This window comes from Lagenorhynchus albirostris, chromosome 3 (genome assembly GCF_949774975.1).
Source record: "Lagenorhynchus albirostris chromosome 3, mLagAlb1.1, whole genome shotgun sequence".
Classification (NCBI taxonomy): domain Eukaryota; kingdom Metazoa; phylum Chordata; class Mammalia; order Artiodactyla; family Delphinidae; genus Lagenorhynchus; species Lagenorhynchus albirostris.
Genome location: NC_083097.1, coordinates 322,142 through 340,598, shown reverse-complemented (window position 1 = coordinate 340,598; position 18,457 = coordinate 322,142). Strand labels below are relative to the sequence as shown.

Sequence of the window (18,457 nt, the reverse complement as noted above, 5' to 3'; positions counted from 1 at the left end):
CGGGTGTTAAGTGATTTGCCTAAAGCTGCCCCTATAGCAGGTACGAAAATGGGATTCAAACCCCGTCCGACCGGCGCCACAAGCCAGAGCTTCCTGCACTGCAGTTGGCCCTACCTCTCCATCTTCTGGGCGTCTGTGTAGGAGCCAGAGCCAGAGACAGAGACAGAGCCAGAGACAGAGGTGGAGACGGAGACAGAGATGGAGCCAGAGACAGAGGTGGAGACGGAGACAGAGATGGAGACAGAGACATGAGGTTGGAGTGTCACCCTTAGCGGGGTGCAGATCACACACACAGAGCCTGTGAACATTTAGGTGTGAGGGGGTATCACAAAGTCCCGTTCAGGAAAAATTGTGAAGGACCTGAAATGCCTTCCAGCGACCACGACGTGCCTTCCGGAGCAACCCTCCTGGGCCTCGGGCTCCCGGGTTAGTTCCTCACAGCCTCTGAGCTCAGAAGGGAACGGGCATGACGCAGGCACCGAGGCCGGTTACGAATTCAGGTCAGAGCCGAATTCAGCTCCAGAAAACCTGAAGTCGAGAGAAGCTATTTGCTTCTTTCCTAAAATGTTGGCTGGCTCTTCCTCTCTTCGAGTTTTAATGATGTTCTGTACAACGTGTGTCTAGTACTCGTTGCACGGTCACTCTGTGGGCAGCATCCTAACCCTCACGGCACAGACCCTCGCCAGACCTCCGAGGGACGTCCAGGTGTCCACGCCGCCCAGGGCAGTGGCAGGTGAGCCGGGGAGCCCGCACCCACCGCCCCAGGCTCAGGGCTCCTGCGCGGCCCTGGCTGGGGGTGCCGTCCGCACACCTGCGCTTCCCCGCGTGGCCGCCGGGGGGCAGCAGGGCCTCTAGGAAAAGCGATACGAGGGGACGATTTTCCCTCCATCTCGTTTGTACGGCTGGGGAAACATACAGAAGAGAAGAGCTCATCGTGTGGGGCCCAGTTACCATCATCAAGCCAGAGAGCTCGAAAGCAGAGAACTCTGAGACGGCAAAGGCAGGTGGAGGGTATTTCTCCCCAGCGTTAGCCCAGGTGGTGGGGAGAAAGCAGGTGCGGCAGAGCTGTCTCGCCGGCAAGACACGCGTAGGTGTGGTCGAGCGTAATCTACGTGCTTTGTCGCACCTCACGTTTTAGTTGCTTCATCAGTTATTTTTAGAGTTTTTCCCCGCGGGCATTCTGTTTTTCCTTCCTCCTATATTACAACATCTTCTACCTTTGTAAAAAAGAAGGCATATGTATTTAATTTTTAAATGCTCCAGAAAACTGCTGTCTTCACGAGCCGGCACGTGCGAGACCCAGAGGCCGTGAAGACGTGGCTCCACCTGCAAACCCGGGGCAGGAATGGGGACGCAGGGGGCTCAGAGCCCGGTCATCTGAACCGGGGATGGTATTGAGGAAGAAGAAAGGCAGACCTCAGACGCCTCTCCTCTTCCCCGGGGTCTCCCTCGCACCACGGGAAACACGGTTTGCACGCGCACAGCATCTTAATCTCTCCCAGAACCTGACCCATGCAACACAGACCTAGCCCATCCCTAGAATTACAGACAGGAATCTCCCAGAAAACCTAACTCTGGAGAGCCAAGAAGTCGCGGGGTGGCGCGATGTGTGCGGGACGCCTGTCTGCAGCGTGTGCCCCAGCGGTGGGCCTGGTGTTGAGGGAGGGCATGCAGAGAGAGGCAGGGAGGCTGCGGTCCGGCCTCCCGTCCCCCACGGGGGACACGGGACCAGGTAAGTGGAGGGCTTAGGCATGAAGAGATGCAGCAGTGTTTGTGCCACAGTCCACAAGTATCAGTGAAAGGTTTTCTTTTTTCTAATAGCTGCTTCCTACGTGATGTAGTAACTTTAACAACAACAAGCTTCTCATTACATTCCTTGCTGGAAATGAAGGAGGGACAGACAGAAGATACTAAGTGTGGAGACGCTGTGTTTGAACCACCAGGATGGGACCGCGGCTGCTGGGGGCTCTGACTCACTTTGTGTCCGGCGTGGCCGAGGCGTCCACCCTGTGCTTCGCCCTCAGACACACACTCTGCATCTTCACCGCAGTAGGCAGGGGCGCCACGACGCAGAACAGGGAGAGCCGAGGGGGCAGGGCGGCTCCCGACGGGGCCCTCCTCTTCTGCCCGAACAGGAATTTTAGTTTCCCTTGAAACTGCATCGTCTGGTGTTTCAAAGACAGAAGCGAAGGCATGTTCACAGAGTGAATCATCGACGCGGTCAAAGGCCGTGGAGCTCACATTCCCGGGGACAGAAAGCCAGAGAGGTCTGATCCCGAGTCTCTGAGGAGCCATGAACCAACGCGCCTTCCACGCTGGCCCTTGGGACAGGCGCTCCCTACCGCCTTTGAATGACTCGGGGTTTCTCTAGCATCCCCGTAACATCCTCTAACCTTCCAGTGTGTTCTCATGTGTGCCCTCATGGGTGTGAGGGTGTGCGAGCATGGACTTGGCCGGAGCCACCAGGCAGCCCCCCAGGAGGATTTGCTGGAGCAGATCATCTCTGAGGACTGTTCTACATTAACCGTCCACTTCCAAATTGTCATTCATTGACAATTGTCATTCATGGTGATAAAACTTAGGGACAACTTGATTTGTTTATCTGGAGCGCACATGGTGCAAGTTAAAAAGCCAGAAAGTAACTCTGGAGTTTGTGATAAAAGCAAATAAAAGATCTCCCTATTATGGAAGAGTTGATCTATAATTGAGTTAGTTCACAGGTGACTTCAGGGTGCCCCAGCCCTGGATGGAGGAATAAGCCCACAGATGGCGGCACTCTTTCCCTATCCCTCGTCTGTCCATTCGCCCCTCCCTCCATCCTTCCATCTGTCCATCCATCTCTCCCTCCATCCACCATCCCTTCATTCACCCATCCATCTGTCCATCCCTCCATTTGTCTATGACTTTATTGGGTGAACAGATGCTTGCAGAGCACCTGCTATGTGATGGTCACATGCTTGGTGGCGCAGTCAGGGCAGCGGTGCTGGGACATCTTTAACATCCAGCCCTCCAGAGGGAAAAAGCCCTGACTTTTAGTTTTTGACGATTTCTTCGGTGTAAAAATTCCCACCATGGCTGATTTCGAGCTGCCAACCTACTATCAGCTGGATCTCTATATTCCTGAAGTTTCGACAACGGGCTCCCGTGGGCAGCCCCACCTGCCAGGTGTGGACAGGCTCTGCACAGGCTCAGGAGCAGCTGTGGTGAGCCCGGAGGCCACGTGATGCCGCTGCCCACTGCCCTGTCCTCGGCGCTCCGCTGCCCGTGCCGGACCCCTTTCCCGCACGTGCACGTGCAGTGACCAACCTCGCAGTAAAGTATGATGAGACACTTTGCAAACTGATTTCTTTTGCTTGTTTCCTCTACTCGGTGCTTCTGACACAGCTTCACTTCAGCTTAGGTTTTGATCTCTGCCTCACTGTACAGTAAAATCTACCTACATCCACGCAGAGGGAAAACTATCTTAGTTTCCCACAGAACTGAGAACAAAGTATGATCAGAACAAAAGACTTTCTGGACAACCAGCTGACTGCCTGAATAAGAGATGAGCAGCGGGGTGCAGGGGGTTGCCCGTGCTTCATCCGCCCCAGCAGACCTCCCACTTCATTCTCACTCACCCGCCGTCACTCAGCCTTGCCACATCAAGGCCGGAGCCCGCGTGCCGCCAGCACCCCGGCCCCTGGCTTCTCCCGCCCAGCAGCCGCTCACTCACCAGGAAGCCCGAGGTGCTGTCCAGCAGGCAGCGCACACGGCAAATGAAGCACCGCGTCAGGAAGGCCGAGTACTCGGTGGGCCAGCCCGCGGCCCCCTCCTGGGCCCGGAGCAGCCTCCCCAGGACGGCGTCCTCTCCTGGCCGCGTTGGCACAGGCAGTGGTGGTCAGGGAGAAACCGGAAACACACTCTGATAAGCAAGTTCGTAATGTAACAGCGAGCTATCAGCACATAACACACACGCCTGCCCCAAACTGACACCTGTCCCTGAGCATCCCTCCCGCCCTGACTAAGTCAGGTCTTTGCCCTCGAAAATGGCGTTTTGGTACAACCGCGTGTGTGACGAACACACGTGAGACTGTTGACCAATTCAGGGTTTTTGGTTCTGAGCTCTATAAAACTGTGTCGGCACCCGGGGGTTACGCTTTTCTCTAACTTTACAGGGTAACTCATGCTGCTGCGTGAAGGTGTGCTGCAAGGTCCTCCTGAATCACGGACTGCTGGTGGGGAGACGTGTGGGAGAGCCAGCACTCCCTCCCCCCGCTCTGGACCCCAGATGAACGCCGCCCTTCCCCTCGAGCTCCCGTCAGCTCTGCAGTCTCTTGGGCACTTGGATGCCTGCCCGGTGCGTCCAGTGGGCAGGGGCCACGGATCCGGGACTTTGTAGGGGCTCTCGCTCCCAGGGGGCAACGTCCCTGAACAGACAACAGTCTCTGGGGGATTTTTTCTGGTAAATCTAAAGTGAGTGGAAGGAATTTCCTGGAAGACGTGCGTCTGAGGGGGAGTTTGCAAAGCCAGAGACAAGTACCGTGGCTTCTCGGCCTCACGCCATGCCCCGGGGGGCACAGAGCAGCAGCCCAAGATGCAGGGGCACTCGGGAGCCAGGGAGCCACGCGGGGCTGGAGGAGGGCGGGGCGGGGCACGGGACGAGGTCTCCGAGGAGGGGGCATCCACACTGCACCAACTGGATGGGAAGGAAAGGGGGTGATCCGTGTCTGAGTTAGACCAGGGCCCCCCAAGACCCACCTGTCTCTGAGAGCAGGTTCTGCCCACACCCAGGCTGGGGAGGGTCCATGGCCCAGTGCAGCTGCCGGCAGAAGTCCTGGCGGTCGTCCACGTGGATGTAGTCGTAGATGTTCTGGTGCATCACGTCCGTCTGGAACATGGCAACAGTCATTTTAGCCTTACCCTGAGTGAATCGCCACACTTCATTCCAGTGTTAATAACTGCGAAAATGCTCCTCCATCTGTCAAAGGCAAGTCACACCTGTGAAGAGAAAGTCCCTCCCCGGAGGACATGACCACACGGCCTGGACACTAGGCACCCGGCTCACGAGGCGCAGAGCCGGGCACACTGCGGGTGCCCCCCAGGCCAGGCGGTGCCTTCAGGGGCAGGTCGGGGACTCAGAGACCAAACGTCACTTGGGGTCAAGATACCCACTTTTCCAAGTTGACTCCAACCTCACCAAGCTGTGCGTTTGTGTTTGGTCACCTTCCAGCCTATCTGTTATACTTGAATCACAAAAGTTAATTAAGAAAGCATCCCTGTGAAGTGAGCTGGGGGCCACCAGGTGAGATGGGGGCCAGGCCAGCACCTCCAGTCCTGACCACCACCACCCCCAGTAGGACGCCGCAAGGACCCACCAGTCCACAGCCCTCTCTCTGGTGCTGGATCCTCCCACCTGCTCGGGCCCCGAACGCAGAGGCCAACCCACAGGTCCATGCTGGGAAGCTGCGGTCTGGGGCACAAAGGCCACTGCCACGGGCTACGAAGACTGGCTTCATTAGACTCAACGGTTGCTGTTGTCGGCAAAAACGTCCGCAGAGGGTCGACAGATGACGAGCCTGGAGCACATCTCCCCACTACCCTCTCTTAACTGAAGGGCATCACTCATTACCCGCCTGGGAGCCCAGCCCGCCAGGTGCTGTCTGTGACCTCTTCAACTGGTCCATTTCTGAGTTTCCATCATTTCTCAACTGGATCCCTGTAACACTAGATGGAGGAAAAGTGCCTGAAGGATGAAGACTTCACAAATGACGTTACCTCCTTAGAAGGCAACAGGTAACCCCACCCAGAGTGGATGAGGTGCCGCATCTCTCCACAGGTCCTCCTGTAACTGGCCCCCGGACATCAAACGGGTAGCCTCAGAAAGGTAGAAAATGAGTATGACCGTAACTCGAAGGCCGGACTCTATCCCCTGTGCGCCCGCCAGCCCAAGACACTGTTTTCACAGGAACGACAGGACCCTGAGGTCAGAAGTGACGGTGGTCCTCGGTCAGTGCTGTCCAGCGTCAGGGAGTCTGGCGTGACTGGGGACCAACTCATGGTGGACGTGGGCACACCTGACTTTCCCTCCTGCTGAGACCTGGTGGCACCTGCCGCACCTTCTGGTTCTCACCCGCCTGGCAGCTGGCAGCCTCACCTGGAGGCTCCCTCTCACCAGAGGCTCCCACCTCACCTGGTAGCTCTATGGTTACAAGGGCACATCCCATAGCCATGCTTTCCTAACACACTTTTGTGATTCAGGCGTAACGCATAGGCTGAAAAGTGCCCACGTCATAAATACGCAGCTTCACCACCCAGTCGGGAATCAGGACCCCTACAGCATCTCAGAACCCCTTCCCTCCACCCTCCCCAGAGGCGGTCGTGGCGCAGAACCCTGCACTGCCGGCTGATACTGGATGTAAATGGAGCGCTGTGACCTCTGTGTCACATCACAGTTGCGTGTGACGGCGGTGTTTCAGCCCCACCATCGTGTGGTACTCCACTGTCAGAACATACCACACTGATTAGTCCTCTCACTGCTGGGCCCTCTGAGTTATTTCCCGTCTGAGCCTGTTACAGAGGCTGCTGCTGTGTCTTCGAGGGCGTTTCTGTTGGATGCACACCCAGGAGTGGAATGAATGGGTCACGGAGTGAGCAGAGCCTCCGCTTTAGTGGAAAAGGCCGAACGGCTGTCCAAAGTGAGCCCACGAATACGCACTTCCGTCGTGGCAGTGTGTGGAGCTCCAGTTGCTTTATGTTCTGGCCAACCTTTGGTATTTTCAACGCTTTTTCTTTTTTTGAGCTACGGTGGTGGATGCATCATGGTTTCTTTTGATGGTTTTAATTAGCACGTCATGAAGACTAATGAAATTGAACATCTTCTCACATGTTTATTGGTTTTTAGACGTGTGTGTGTGTGTGTGTGTGTGTGTGCGTGTTGCTCGCTTCTGTCTTTCCCATGATTTCCGTCGAGCTGTCTTGCCGGTTTGTCAGCGCTCTTCATCCTTCTGGACAGGAGTCCTTTCTCGGGTGGATTCCTTTGCAAAACTCTTCCCCACTCCCTGGCCTCCCCTGCTGCTCTCTTAATGGGTCTAGCACAGCCTGATTCATCAATCTCTCCTCATGGACAGGGTTTTAGAGTTTTTGTCCTGTCTATGTACTCCGTCCTCATATACCTCCTAACTCTGCCCTGTTATCTTCTAGAAGCTTCCACCACCCACCCGACATTGACTGTGCACGGTGTGAGGTAGGAGTCGAGACTCATTTTGTTCACGTGGATCCAGTTCACGAAGCACCATTTACTGACGAGACCAGCGCCCGCCCACCTCTCGGCAGCACCAGCTTCACTGTAAACCCGCGGCTGCTCTGAACCTCCGCTCTGTCCTGTGGGTCCACCTGTCCATCTTCCCCCAACCCCACACGTCTCAGCCACTGAGCTCGACGGGCAGTCTTGTCTCCGGGATTGTACGTCCCAGGGAAAATCACACCCCCCACCGCCCTGGCCCTGCCGATGGGAATGCTCCGCCCTCTGCATTCCCAATTAGCTTGTCAGTTTCCTCCCAGGGAAGCTGCTCGGTTTTTACGGCAGTGTTATTAATTAATGTCATTCTATAACTTGATCTGATGTCTTTATGATAATAATATCGAGTCCTCCAGTCCATGATATGGCATACCCTTCCATTTACCTGGATCTTCCTTAACTTCCTTAAATAATGTTTTATATTCTGTGTGGAGATACTGCATATCATTTGCTTGACTCATTCCCAGGAATCTGGTGTTTTTCCATCCTACTTTGATGGATGGCATTTTCCCCTCCATGGTTTTGATTAAAGGAAAACAATTGTGCTGACCTGTGAGCGCTGGATACGTCTCACCATAAACTGATATACAGGCACTGTGATCCAGGTTATTCTCTGGTGCGTTTTAGCAGGTGACCCCAAGCCTCGCAGAACCCCAGGGCCTCCCTGCTGCCCCATCTGCCGTCTCCACACACCTCAGATGATTCACGAATGGGACGCAAGGTGTGGGTCTGTGGCTTAACGGGCACAGGAGGCAGGTTGACTTGGAGACATCGCTGACCAAGGTGAATTTGAAGACCAGTTATCTGGGGTGAGGAAACCAAGTTGGTAGCAACTAGTGTGGCTGCCCTTCGTCCTTCCTAATCTCCTAGGGTCTGATTCCTACAAATGAGGTCAAGAAAAATAAATGGTGGGAAACGTGAGAAGGAGGGAAGAGAGTAGGTAACAATGATTCAAACAGCACAAAACAGGCCCTGCTTTGGTTGGGTCAGGCGGTCTTCATCCTGCCTCTAAACCACCCTTTGCGGAGTTGAGGATAAAAGTATTGATACAACCGTTTTCACAAACGGCTCGTTCCAGCAGTAACCATCTCTACTTTCTGTGCAGAGAGGGCGCATATCCACTCTCCATGCCCGTGGATTCCTTCCACAGACCCTCACATCTGCCCCGGTTCACATGGGGACGAGCTGCCCCTACCGCAGACCTCCGAGAGAACAGACAACATCTTGAAACAGCAAACGGCAACAGCGACTAAAATATACATCTAAAGCCTATCCATTCGTCTCAGAGAGCGCTAAGTGCAAGATGCTGGAACGCTGCACTCAGGTTGCGCCAGGAAATACCTGGTTCCTGACTTTTCGTAAGGCGTTTTGCACAAGAAGCTTACGATAGCACAAAGCAATCCGAACATGTTCATGAAATATTTTGCATAAACTAGAGGCATGGCCTGATTTAATGGCATTTGGAAACAATTTCTTTATAATAAAAGGCAAAACTTTTTTTTGTTTTCACTTCTAACGCTTCAGCGGAAATAACCAAGTTCCAAGAAACCAGAAGAGCCAATTAGCAAGTTCAGACCTGGAAGCAGGTCTCCTCTGCAGGGCTTTTCCCACGAAGGTCCTACCGGGTGGTAAGACCTTCGAATTACAGCCAAAGGCAGGTGGCTCTGGGTGTCTGGAGAATTCACAGAGCAACTCAGGCGACAGTGATGGGAACGAAAAGAAATTCTGAGCACGCAAAAGGCAGACCGAACCACGTTTTTCTAGATCCAGATCCTGCACACGACCTCCAGGGGAGCACGTGGAAGGCTTCGCTATTTGGGGCTGGAATCCCTCGTGCCCACGGCCTCGCGGAGTCACCTGCCGTCCTGGAGGGGGCGCTGCTCCAGGGGACCCTGAGCCCGAGCCTGCACCCCGGCCACGGCCCCCGACCTCGTGCGAGCGCGGCCTCCGCACAGCGACTGCAGAGGCGGACCGCGTGGCCCAGCTCCCGCGTCAGGAGCGCCCCCAGCGCCCTGGGGCTCCCGGCCGCGGCCTCGCAGCCCCACCGCGCGGGGGAGGAAGTCGGGCGACCCCGACTCGAAGGGGCGGAGCCGGCTCCCCGAGGCCACGCCCCCGCGGGGGCCGCGCCTCCGCCCGCTGCTGGGCCACAGGCCGTGACCGCGCGATCGCTGCCCGCGAGGCCGCCCAGACGGTCCCGGGGCCAGGACAGGGCCTGGCGGTCACTCTGTGCGGGTCCAGGTGGCGGGAAAGTCAGCCTGGAAACGAGCGTGGGAGGAATCGAAAACGATTCAAATGAGGATTTTCATGGAAATTAGATCACGGGCCCCATCGGCCTCAGGGGCTCTGGCGGAGCTCAGTTCTCAGCCTGTCGGGGACCGGGCTCTCACACCTTGGCTTCCGCTGCCCTCAGCTTCGGGCACCCCCTTGGTGCTCGGCCCATCCAGGGAGATTTTCGTTCTTAACGCCAGTCTGGCCTGTCCCCGCTCCCTCGCTTGGCTCTGATCCCGGCTCTGCAGATACTTCCCCTCTGCCGGCAGAGGTACCCCGGCCCCGCGGGGCCGTCCACGACCTCCAGTCTCGCCAGCGTCCCAGCGGGTGGGCGCCTCGGGGGACTCTCCATCCCCCAGGGGCCGCCGCCTCGCCCCAGCCAACGGGGGGTGGGGCGGGGGCGTGGTCTCCGAAAAGTGCTCCTCCCGGGCGCCGGGGCTCCGCCCTGCGGGCACTGCTCCCTCTGCACCCACTGTGTCTGCACCCCTTTCTCGCTCACCCTGTGTCACTAGGCGATGATTCTTTACACTAAACTTACATTAGTGTAAGTTTGTAAATTCTGTATATTAAGCCGTGCGAATCACTGCATAGGTTCTGCCTCCGGATGTGGCCCTGAGGACAGACACACTGTTCTCCGTTCCTCCAGGTTGTTTCGTTCTCTCGCAAATCCACCTGTTTTTGTCTTGAATTCCTCAGGGAGGGTGCCTGTGCCGCTGGCCCGCGGCTCCCTCGAGTTGACAACTCCGCACCGCGAGCTCCCTGCAGGGGCTGCGTCTGGGGGGTGCCCTGGCAGGGCAGCTGCGGTCACTGTGGTGCCCGGCTTGTCCCCAGACCTCAGCCGTCGAAGTTCCAGAGCCGGGAGGCGGCACCATCAGGCTGGTGACTTTGGGCTGGGATTTCTCACGAGAGACTTCTTTTCCCTCCCGGAGGCCAAGCCAGGTCCTTCTTCCTTTCCTGGGACTTTTCATTGAGCCACCCTTCTAGGACCCGGTGTTGCATGGGACTCCATCCAGCTCTGCCCCAGGGTCTGGAATCATCCAAGCCAGGCTGGCCTGGGGCAACGTTCCAGATGAATTATCTGTACACCAACAAGAGCGTTTCCAGAACACACTACGTCCTGACTGTACCTCGTGTCTGGGCTTTGAGACACCAATGCACAGATGAGGACAGGTCCACTGCCCTGGCCCTGACCAGCCTCTCACGGCGAGGAGCCCGGGAAGCCCGGCCTCAGTCAGCACAAGTCGCTGCCCTTTAGACGGGGGACGCCCAGGACACTGTCATGCCTCTCACTGTGACCCTGGGCCCTAGACAAAGCTAGGTGTGCAACTCCTCATCTGACAAAAGCTCCATGATTTAAAAAAAAAAAAAAAGCAGCTTGATTTTAGAGACATTTTAAACCTCGAAGACAACGCGTACTTTCCAGGTAACAGAACCGAACCGCAGCAGATAGAGCAGCTGTGTTTACCTGGTGGAAGCCCAGATAGTCCACAATCGTTGCTGACGCGTAGAATATCATCCCTTCTGCGCTCACCACCAGCGCAAAGCCGTGCAGGGACTAGAAAAAACAAAACATCGAGTTGGCTCCAAGATGCCTTTGTGAAATCACTCAAATGAAAAAGTCGAGCATTGATTCTGTTCGGCTTTTCAACCATTTCTCCCCCGTTTTGTGGTCTGTATTCATAACCTCCAGAAAGGCCCGCTTTTAATTTATTTATGACCATTTTGCAAAAGGTCCCAAGCTAGCAGGTGACACGGGAACCTGGTCACGGTTTATAAGGCTCAAGACTAGGGTTCTTCTTTTTCTAATGATTATCAAATTTATGTTTTATAAAATATACACCATCACTATGAGATGACACGTCAGTACCTGAAACAGAACAGAACCTTTATGCCACCTTGTGGATTTCCCCATTCATGCACCCTCCTCTATACCATGTTCTGATTTTTCTAAGAATTTTTATCATGAAAAAATGTTGAGCTCCATTAAGTGCTATTTCTATATCTACTGAAATCATCACATAGATTTTCTTTAATTTATTAATGTGGTGAGTTACAGTGACAGATTTTCTGATGGTGAAATCATTCTTGCCTACATACGGTAAACCTTATCTGATCTTATAACCTTATCTTATCTTAAACCTTATAATTTTTAATATGCTCTTGGAATTGATTCATTTCACTTACAAAATATTCATTTATATTTAAGGAAATCCAGCCTAGAAGCTTCTCTCTTTATTTTGGTGTCAAGTATACCTAATCTTCCCTCTTTTTTCATTCTCGGGACCCACTTATTTATGATGAGAATGATGTATTCCTTGAAAGTCTGGTTCACCTCACCTCTAAGATCCTCCAGTTTGGGTGCATTTTGGGAGAGACGGTGAGTGAAAGGGGGTGGATTTTAGTACCATGTCAGTTTATTTATTTATTTTTTATTATTATTTTTGTGTGTGGTACACGGGCCTCCCACTGTTGTGGCCTCTCCCATTGCGGAGCACAGGCTCTGGACGCGCAGGCCCAGCGGCCATGGCTCACGGACCCAGCCGCTCCGCGGCATGTGGGATCTTCCCAGACCGGGGCACGAACCCGCGTGCCCTGCATCTGCAGGCGGACTCTCAACCACTGCGCCACCAGGGAAGCCCCATGTCAGTTTATGTAATGGTTGTTAGTGTATTCAGGATTTTTCTCTTATATCAATTATGGCATTTAAAAATATTTTTTAGTAATGCACTCCTTGCATCTTGATTTTAAATTTACTCATGTATGTTATTCACAATATTTTTATGATTATTAAATTTCAGTTATATCTGTAACTATTGTGGCATGTGCTGTGTTGGGCTCAACTTAAAGTCTCTCTTTGTTCGAGAAGCAGGCCCTCCAACCCCTCCTGCACAGGCTTCCCAGAACCATCACTAGTGAGGACGCACGAGGGACCGCGGCCACTAGAGCGCATGCCAACGCGCATTCTACCTACCTATCTGTATCTATCTATCCTCTGGCATCATCATCATCACTTTGATACAGAAAATGGCAGCACACTCTGTGTAGGTCCTGGTGAGTGTCAGGCACCATATGTGGAATAGCTCATCCAGTTCTGCATCACCTCCACGAGGTAGGAACGGTCTGATTCTACTGGGCCAATACAGAAGCTGGAGGTAAGGGAGGTTCAGGCAACGGGATAGTGGTGTTCAAAGTTTTTCAATTTGAATCTTTAACATACAGACATTTAGAGACTCTTTTTTTTTTTTTTTTAATTTTTTGGTCGCACGGCATGCAGGCTCTTAGTTCCCTGACCAGGGATCGAACCTGCGCTCCCTGCAGTGGAAGCGAGGAGTCCTAACCACTGGACCGCCAGGGAAGTCCCCAGACATATAGAGACTTTAACTTCTATGAAGTTTGTAGCTATCAGCAGTGTATTATAATACCCATTTCCCTTAATTCTTGACCATGCTGGATACCTTTTTCTTTTTTTCTAATCTTTGCCAATTTTATAAGTGATAAATTATCTTACCATCATTATAATTTTCATTTCTTTGATTATTAATGAGATTGAAAAAATTTCATACATTCATTGATAACTTGTATTTCTTCTTTGGTAAACTGCCCGTGCATGTCATGTGCTGATTTTTCTATTAGAGTTTATACATATCAATATCTAAGAGCTTTTAAATGACTGATACCGAAGATTTCTAGGCAGCCACCTAAATTCAAATCCCCACACTTCTAAAAGATGATGGAGAACAACAAGAATAGGTAAAACTACACAAATCTGCACCCCCATCATAATGAGAACACAGAGAGGTGATGAACTTCAAGTTACATATAAGCAGAAAAGGCAACATAAAGTCCCAGTAAGCTTACGATGACTGTTTCAAAAGAACAAAGTGTGTAATCCCTCCTCAAGAAACTAGAGAAAGCAGAGACAATTAAATACAATGTAAGGAGAGGGAAAGAAGAATTTAAAATAAGAGAAAAAACAATGGAAATTGTTTAAACAGTTAAATGATAAAGATTGTCAACAAAGTGAAAAATTGCTTCTTTAAAAAGATTAATAAAATTGATAAACTCTTAGCAAGATTGATCAAGAAAAATACAAATTACGGACACCAGGAATTTTAAAGAATACATCATTACAGATCCTCCAGACATTAAAAAGATAGTGAGGAAATAATAAAAATGATACTCAAGAAATTAATTTACCAGAATTGACCCATTAGAGATAGAAACCTTAGAAGATCGATTTCTGTAGAAGAAATAAAGTTATCAAGGAACTAACCCAGGGTAATGCACCAGGCCCAGATAGTTTTAAAAAGGAATTCTACCAAATCTTTAAAAATCAGATAACACCAGTGCCCCATAAATCGTCTCGGAAATAGAAAGTGAAGGAAATTTTCTAATTCTTTTTAAGAAGTATAACACTGACACTTGATTCTGATAAGGAAAATACAATAAAACCAAAATTGCTTACTGTGACTACTGGTGCAAATATGCTAAATAAAATATTAGCAAACAGACTTCAATTTCACATTAAGAAAAGTATACATCATGACCAAATGAATTTATTCCAGGAATGCAAAGTTGGATATCAGGAAATATTAAGAAATTCATTAATATAATACACCACATTTATAGATCTAAGGAGAAAAACCTATGATTATCTTTTTTTTTGGCTGTGTTGGGTCTTTGTTGCTGCGCGTGGGCTTTCTCTAGTTGTGGTGAGCTGGGGCAACTTTTCATTGCGGTGCGCAGGCTTCTCATTGTGGTGGTTTCTCTTGTTGCAGAGCATGGGCTCTAGGCGTGCCGGTTTCAGTAGTTGCAGCACATGGGCTCAGTAGATGTGGCTTGTGGGCTCTAGAGCGCAGGCTCAGTAGTTGTGGCGCATGGGCTTAGCTGTTGCGCAGCATGTGGGATCTTCCCCGACCAGGGCTTGAACCCATGTCCCCTGCATTGGCAGGCGAATTCTTAACCACTGCACCACCAGGGAAGTCCCTATGATTATCTTTATAGATGGCAAAAAGCTTTCAACAAAATTCAACACTCATTCCTGATAAAAACACACAAGAAAATAGGAATTGTGGATACATCTTAACCTGGTAACATGTGTGTGCATGTTGTATGTGTGTGTGTGTCTGTCCATGTTATTCCCAAGGTAGCAACTTAATGGGGGAAAATTCTAGGTGTTTCCAGTATGATCAGGAAGCAAGGCAACTATGCCTATGACATCCCATACTGGGGTGTGTAAACTACACCCCCCGACATATAGCCTGCCACTGGTTTTGTAAATGAAATTTTACTAGAACACGGCCACACCTGTTCATTTACGTATTGTCTCGAGCCACTTTTGCACTACAACAGCAAGGCTGAGTAGTTACGACAGAGACAATATGGCCCAGGGGTCCCCAGTGCCCAGGCCGCACAGCAGGAGGTGAGTGCAGCGGGCAAGTGAGGGAAGCTTCACCTGCCGCTCCCCATGGCTGTCCGTCACTAGCATCCCCGCCTGAATATCCCCCCAACCCCATCCGCGGAAAAGCTGTCTTTCATGAAACCAGTCGCTGGTGCCAAAAAAGTTGGGGACCGCTGATATGGCCCACAAAGCCTGAAATATTTCACCATCTGGCCATTTAAAGAAAGAGTTTGCTGACTCCTGTCCTGTAGTATCTGGGGGGTGTTAACTGTTGCAACTAGAAGAGAGAAATCAATGGGAGGTATAAGAATTGAGAAAGTAAAACGATGGCTATTTGCAGATGATACCATGGTTTACTCAGAAAACCCTAGAGAATCAATGATAAAATAACTCAAATAAAGAATTCAGTAAGCAACAAGGATATAAAATTAAATATATATATTCAATAACCTTTACATATGAGAAAAATGACCATATTAGAGGACATCATGGTGGTTAAAACCCCATTTACAAAGAAGACCCACGACTTGTAAACTCAACAAGAAATGTGCAAAATCGATGCAAAGAAAACGTCAAATCATCTCAACGGGGCTTCCCTGGTGGCGCAGTGGTTGAGAGTCCGCCTGCCGATGCAGGGGACACAGGTTCGTGCCCCAGTCCGGGAAGATCCCACGTGCCGCAGGGCGGCTGGGCCCGTGAGCCATGGCCGCTGAGCCTGCGCGTCCGGAGCCTGTGCTCCGCAACAGGAGACGCCACAACAGTGAGAGGCCCGCGTACCACAAAAAAAAAAAAAAAAAAAAATCTCAACAGACACAAAGTTATATGTGAACAAATGGAAAGACATCCTTTGCTCTTGGACTGGGTGACTCACCATCATAAAGATGCCCATTCTTCCTAAGTGAAGTTCTCAACAGAGTGCAATATTGTCTATATCAAACTTTGTTATTGACCTACAGCTGATTTACAATATTGTGTTAGTACAGGTGTACAGATATATATACATATCTGAATCACTATATATATTTTTATATACTCTTTTTCGGATTCTTTCCCATTGTGGGTTATTACAAGATACTGAGTATAGTTCCCTGTGCTATGCAGTAGGCCCTTATGGTTTATCTATTTTATATATAGTGGAGTGTATATCACATTTTTATGGAGCCAGCAAGTTGATACTAAATATGGAAAGTAAACACGCACTAATTGTTACAAAAACACTGAAAAAGAAAGTTAGGGAAGACTGTTATTTCTTGTCAAAACATACCATCAGGCCTCCACAACTAAAGGAGTTGGGTGCTGGTGCGTGAATAGACAAGTGCGTCCGTAGCCTGGGATAGGAAGCCCAGAGCAGGGGCAAGTACAGGTGGAAAGGTGGTGTCATCCAAACTACTAGACAAAGACGGGCTTTTCAATAGATGGTTCTCCCCTGAGATTCTGTCTGTCTGTTTAACAGGCTGAGTGTTCATCTACAGTTGACCAATATTTCTTGTCGTGGAGCATCACGCATTCCAGATCTGCGCTCAGCCACCACGCCTCATTCCTTCACGGCGATGATGGACTTGGTGTGCCGCGCCGCGTTCAGGATGGCTTCATCTAGTCTCACAAGTAAAACGGGCTGAATTTCTCCCGAGCGCCGTCTCTGCCTGGTTTCAGTACAGGGTTCCTGACCGCACAGAATTAGCTGCCCCTTCCCTCATTTTGTGTGCTCTGGAATGGCTCTGGAATGGTACTTTCTGTCCCTTAGAGGTTTACCTAAACTTTGCTTTTAAAACAAGTGGACCAGATACCAGAGCTGCCACCCTGGTCAGTGTCCCCTCAGCTCCTGCAGCCGGAAGTCTCGAGACTCCACTGTCCAGCCCTGCCCCAGCCAACCCGCAGCCCCGGAGGCTGCTGCGTGCTCAGGCTTCTGCCTCCTGCCTACATTCTTCCAGTTAATTTTGTTGCAGATTTTCTGCCTTCTCCGTTTCACATTAGGACGGCACTTTTGTTTCAGATGTGTGTGTTTCTCTGTCGATGGGTGTCGGGGGCAGCGGGGACACGGAGCTGCTGACTGGTGTCCTGTTTAAACGGAGGTCGTGTGTTCTGCCCAAAGTGACATCACACCACACACCATTCACGAGGAAGCCCCCTGGAAAGGGACGCAGTCTCACAGCCTCAAACGAGACAAAGCCACAACTTAGCCATTAGAGTATAACTCAGAGAAGAAACGTCGCAGCCCTCAGGAAAACATACAGCAAACACTCGACAAAGATCTTATTCAAGAGGGAAGCACTGAGGCATTAAACCAGCCTAAGACGTGTCTGAGACACTAGGTGCTCACAGGCAGCTGGGATGAGATTGCTGCGTTAGATGCGAAATTAAAATCCCCCTGGGTGATCCCTGAGCAGCCCTGTGCCCACATGACTTGAAGAGGAGGTACCACCCAACTTTTCACTTTATTTCAAAATTCTGGACTTTCTGACACACAGGTTCAAACACCCGGGTGGTGACTTTGCAATAGGATTTAGACTCTGTGCTGAGTTTTCTGAGCAAGAAACAAACCCAAGCCTCACATAGCCCCCAGCTGCACCTCTGCCCTAAACAGTGTGGCACTGGTGACCACATCTCATCGCAAAGCCCGTTATCACTCACCCACCCCAAACCCCAGTGAACTGAAAATCGACGCTGGGTGACACCCATGTCCACCGGAACGTCTCCAGAACCAGACAGACTGTGTCATTTGTTACTGTAATTCCTGTGCGACTCCCGGGAGAAGTGTCTGGTCCCACTGTCCTCACGTCTTTGAGCCGCAGATGCAAAGTCCAGCGTTTGCCTGGATCTCATCCCAGTGGGCTAGTCACGAGTCTGTGAATATGCCAACCCCCAGTGTTTCTTGGTGCGGGGGGAACCTATGAAACGTTTGCGATGTTCTATGGTTAACAAAAGCCCCAATTTTCCTATATGTTGACTGCCTCTTTCCCTCCCACTGTTTGGGTCAATCACTAGGACACGAAGCAGACCCCGAAGAGCCTCGTCAGTGAGTCCTTCCCACCCAGACTGGGTACCAGCCCGGAGATGGCACGTCTGGACAGCACTTCTCACAGTTTCTGCGCCACTTCAGAGATGCTTTACCTAAAAACAGAAAACCTTCGCATCCACTTCCACCGGTCTGGAGGATTTCCTGAAGCGCTGTCAGTCTCAGAATCGAAGATGAGGCTGGGCCTCTGAGGCTCAGATTCCTGTGCCCCTCAGACACTGACCCAACCGAGACACTGCACTTTGTTAATGCCAGGTTTTCTTATATTGCGGTAAAATCTATGTAACAGAAAACTCACCATTTTAGCCACTTTCAAGTGCACAATTCTGTGGCACATTCACGTGGTTGTATGGCCGTCACCACCATCTCCAGAACTTTCACATCTTCCCAAACTGACACTCTGCCCCCCGCAGCCCGGCCCCGCCATCTACTCCCTCCTCCAGGGACCTCCTAAGTGGACTCGCGCAGGACTGGTCCTTCTGTGACGGGCTTGTTT

The 18,457-nt window shown here is 51.3% G+C and overlaps 1 protein-coding gene across 1 annotated transcript in view; it reads right to left on the bottom strand.

Annotated features, from left to right (window-relative positions):
• The window catches only part of AHRR (aryl hydrocarbon receptor repressor), a 67,071-nt gene that overhangs the window by 2,550 nt on the left and 46,064 nt on the right, over positions 1–18,457 (bottom strand). The window contains exons 5-8 of the mRNA XM_060146799.1: positions 11,010–11,099; positions 4,738–4,867; positions 3,713–3,849; positions 1,978–2,165 (exon numbers count right to left, since the gene is read on the bottom strand). Coding sequence (XP_060002782.1) covers positions 1,978–2,165; positions 3,713–3,849; positions 4,738–4,867; positions 11,010–11,099 — 545 coding nt within the window. The remainder of the gene's footprint in view (positions 1–1,977; positions 2,166–3,712; positions 3,850–4,737; positions 4,868–11,009; positions 11,100–18,457) is intronic.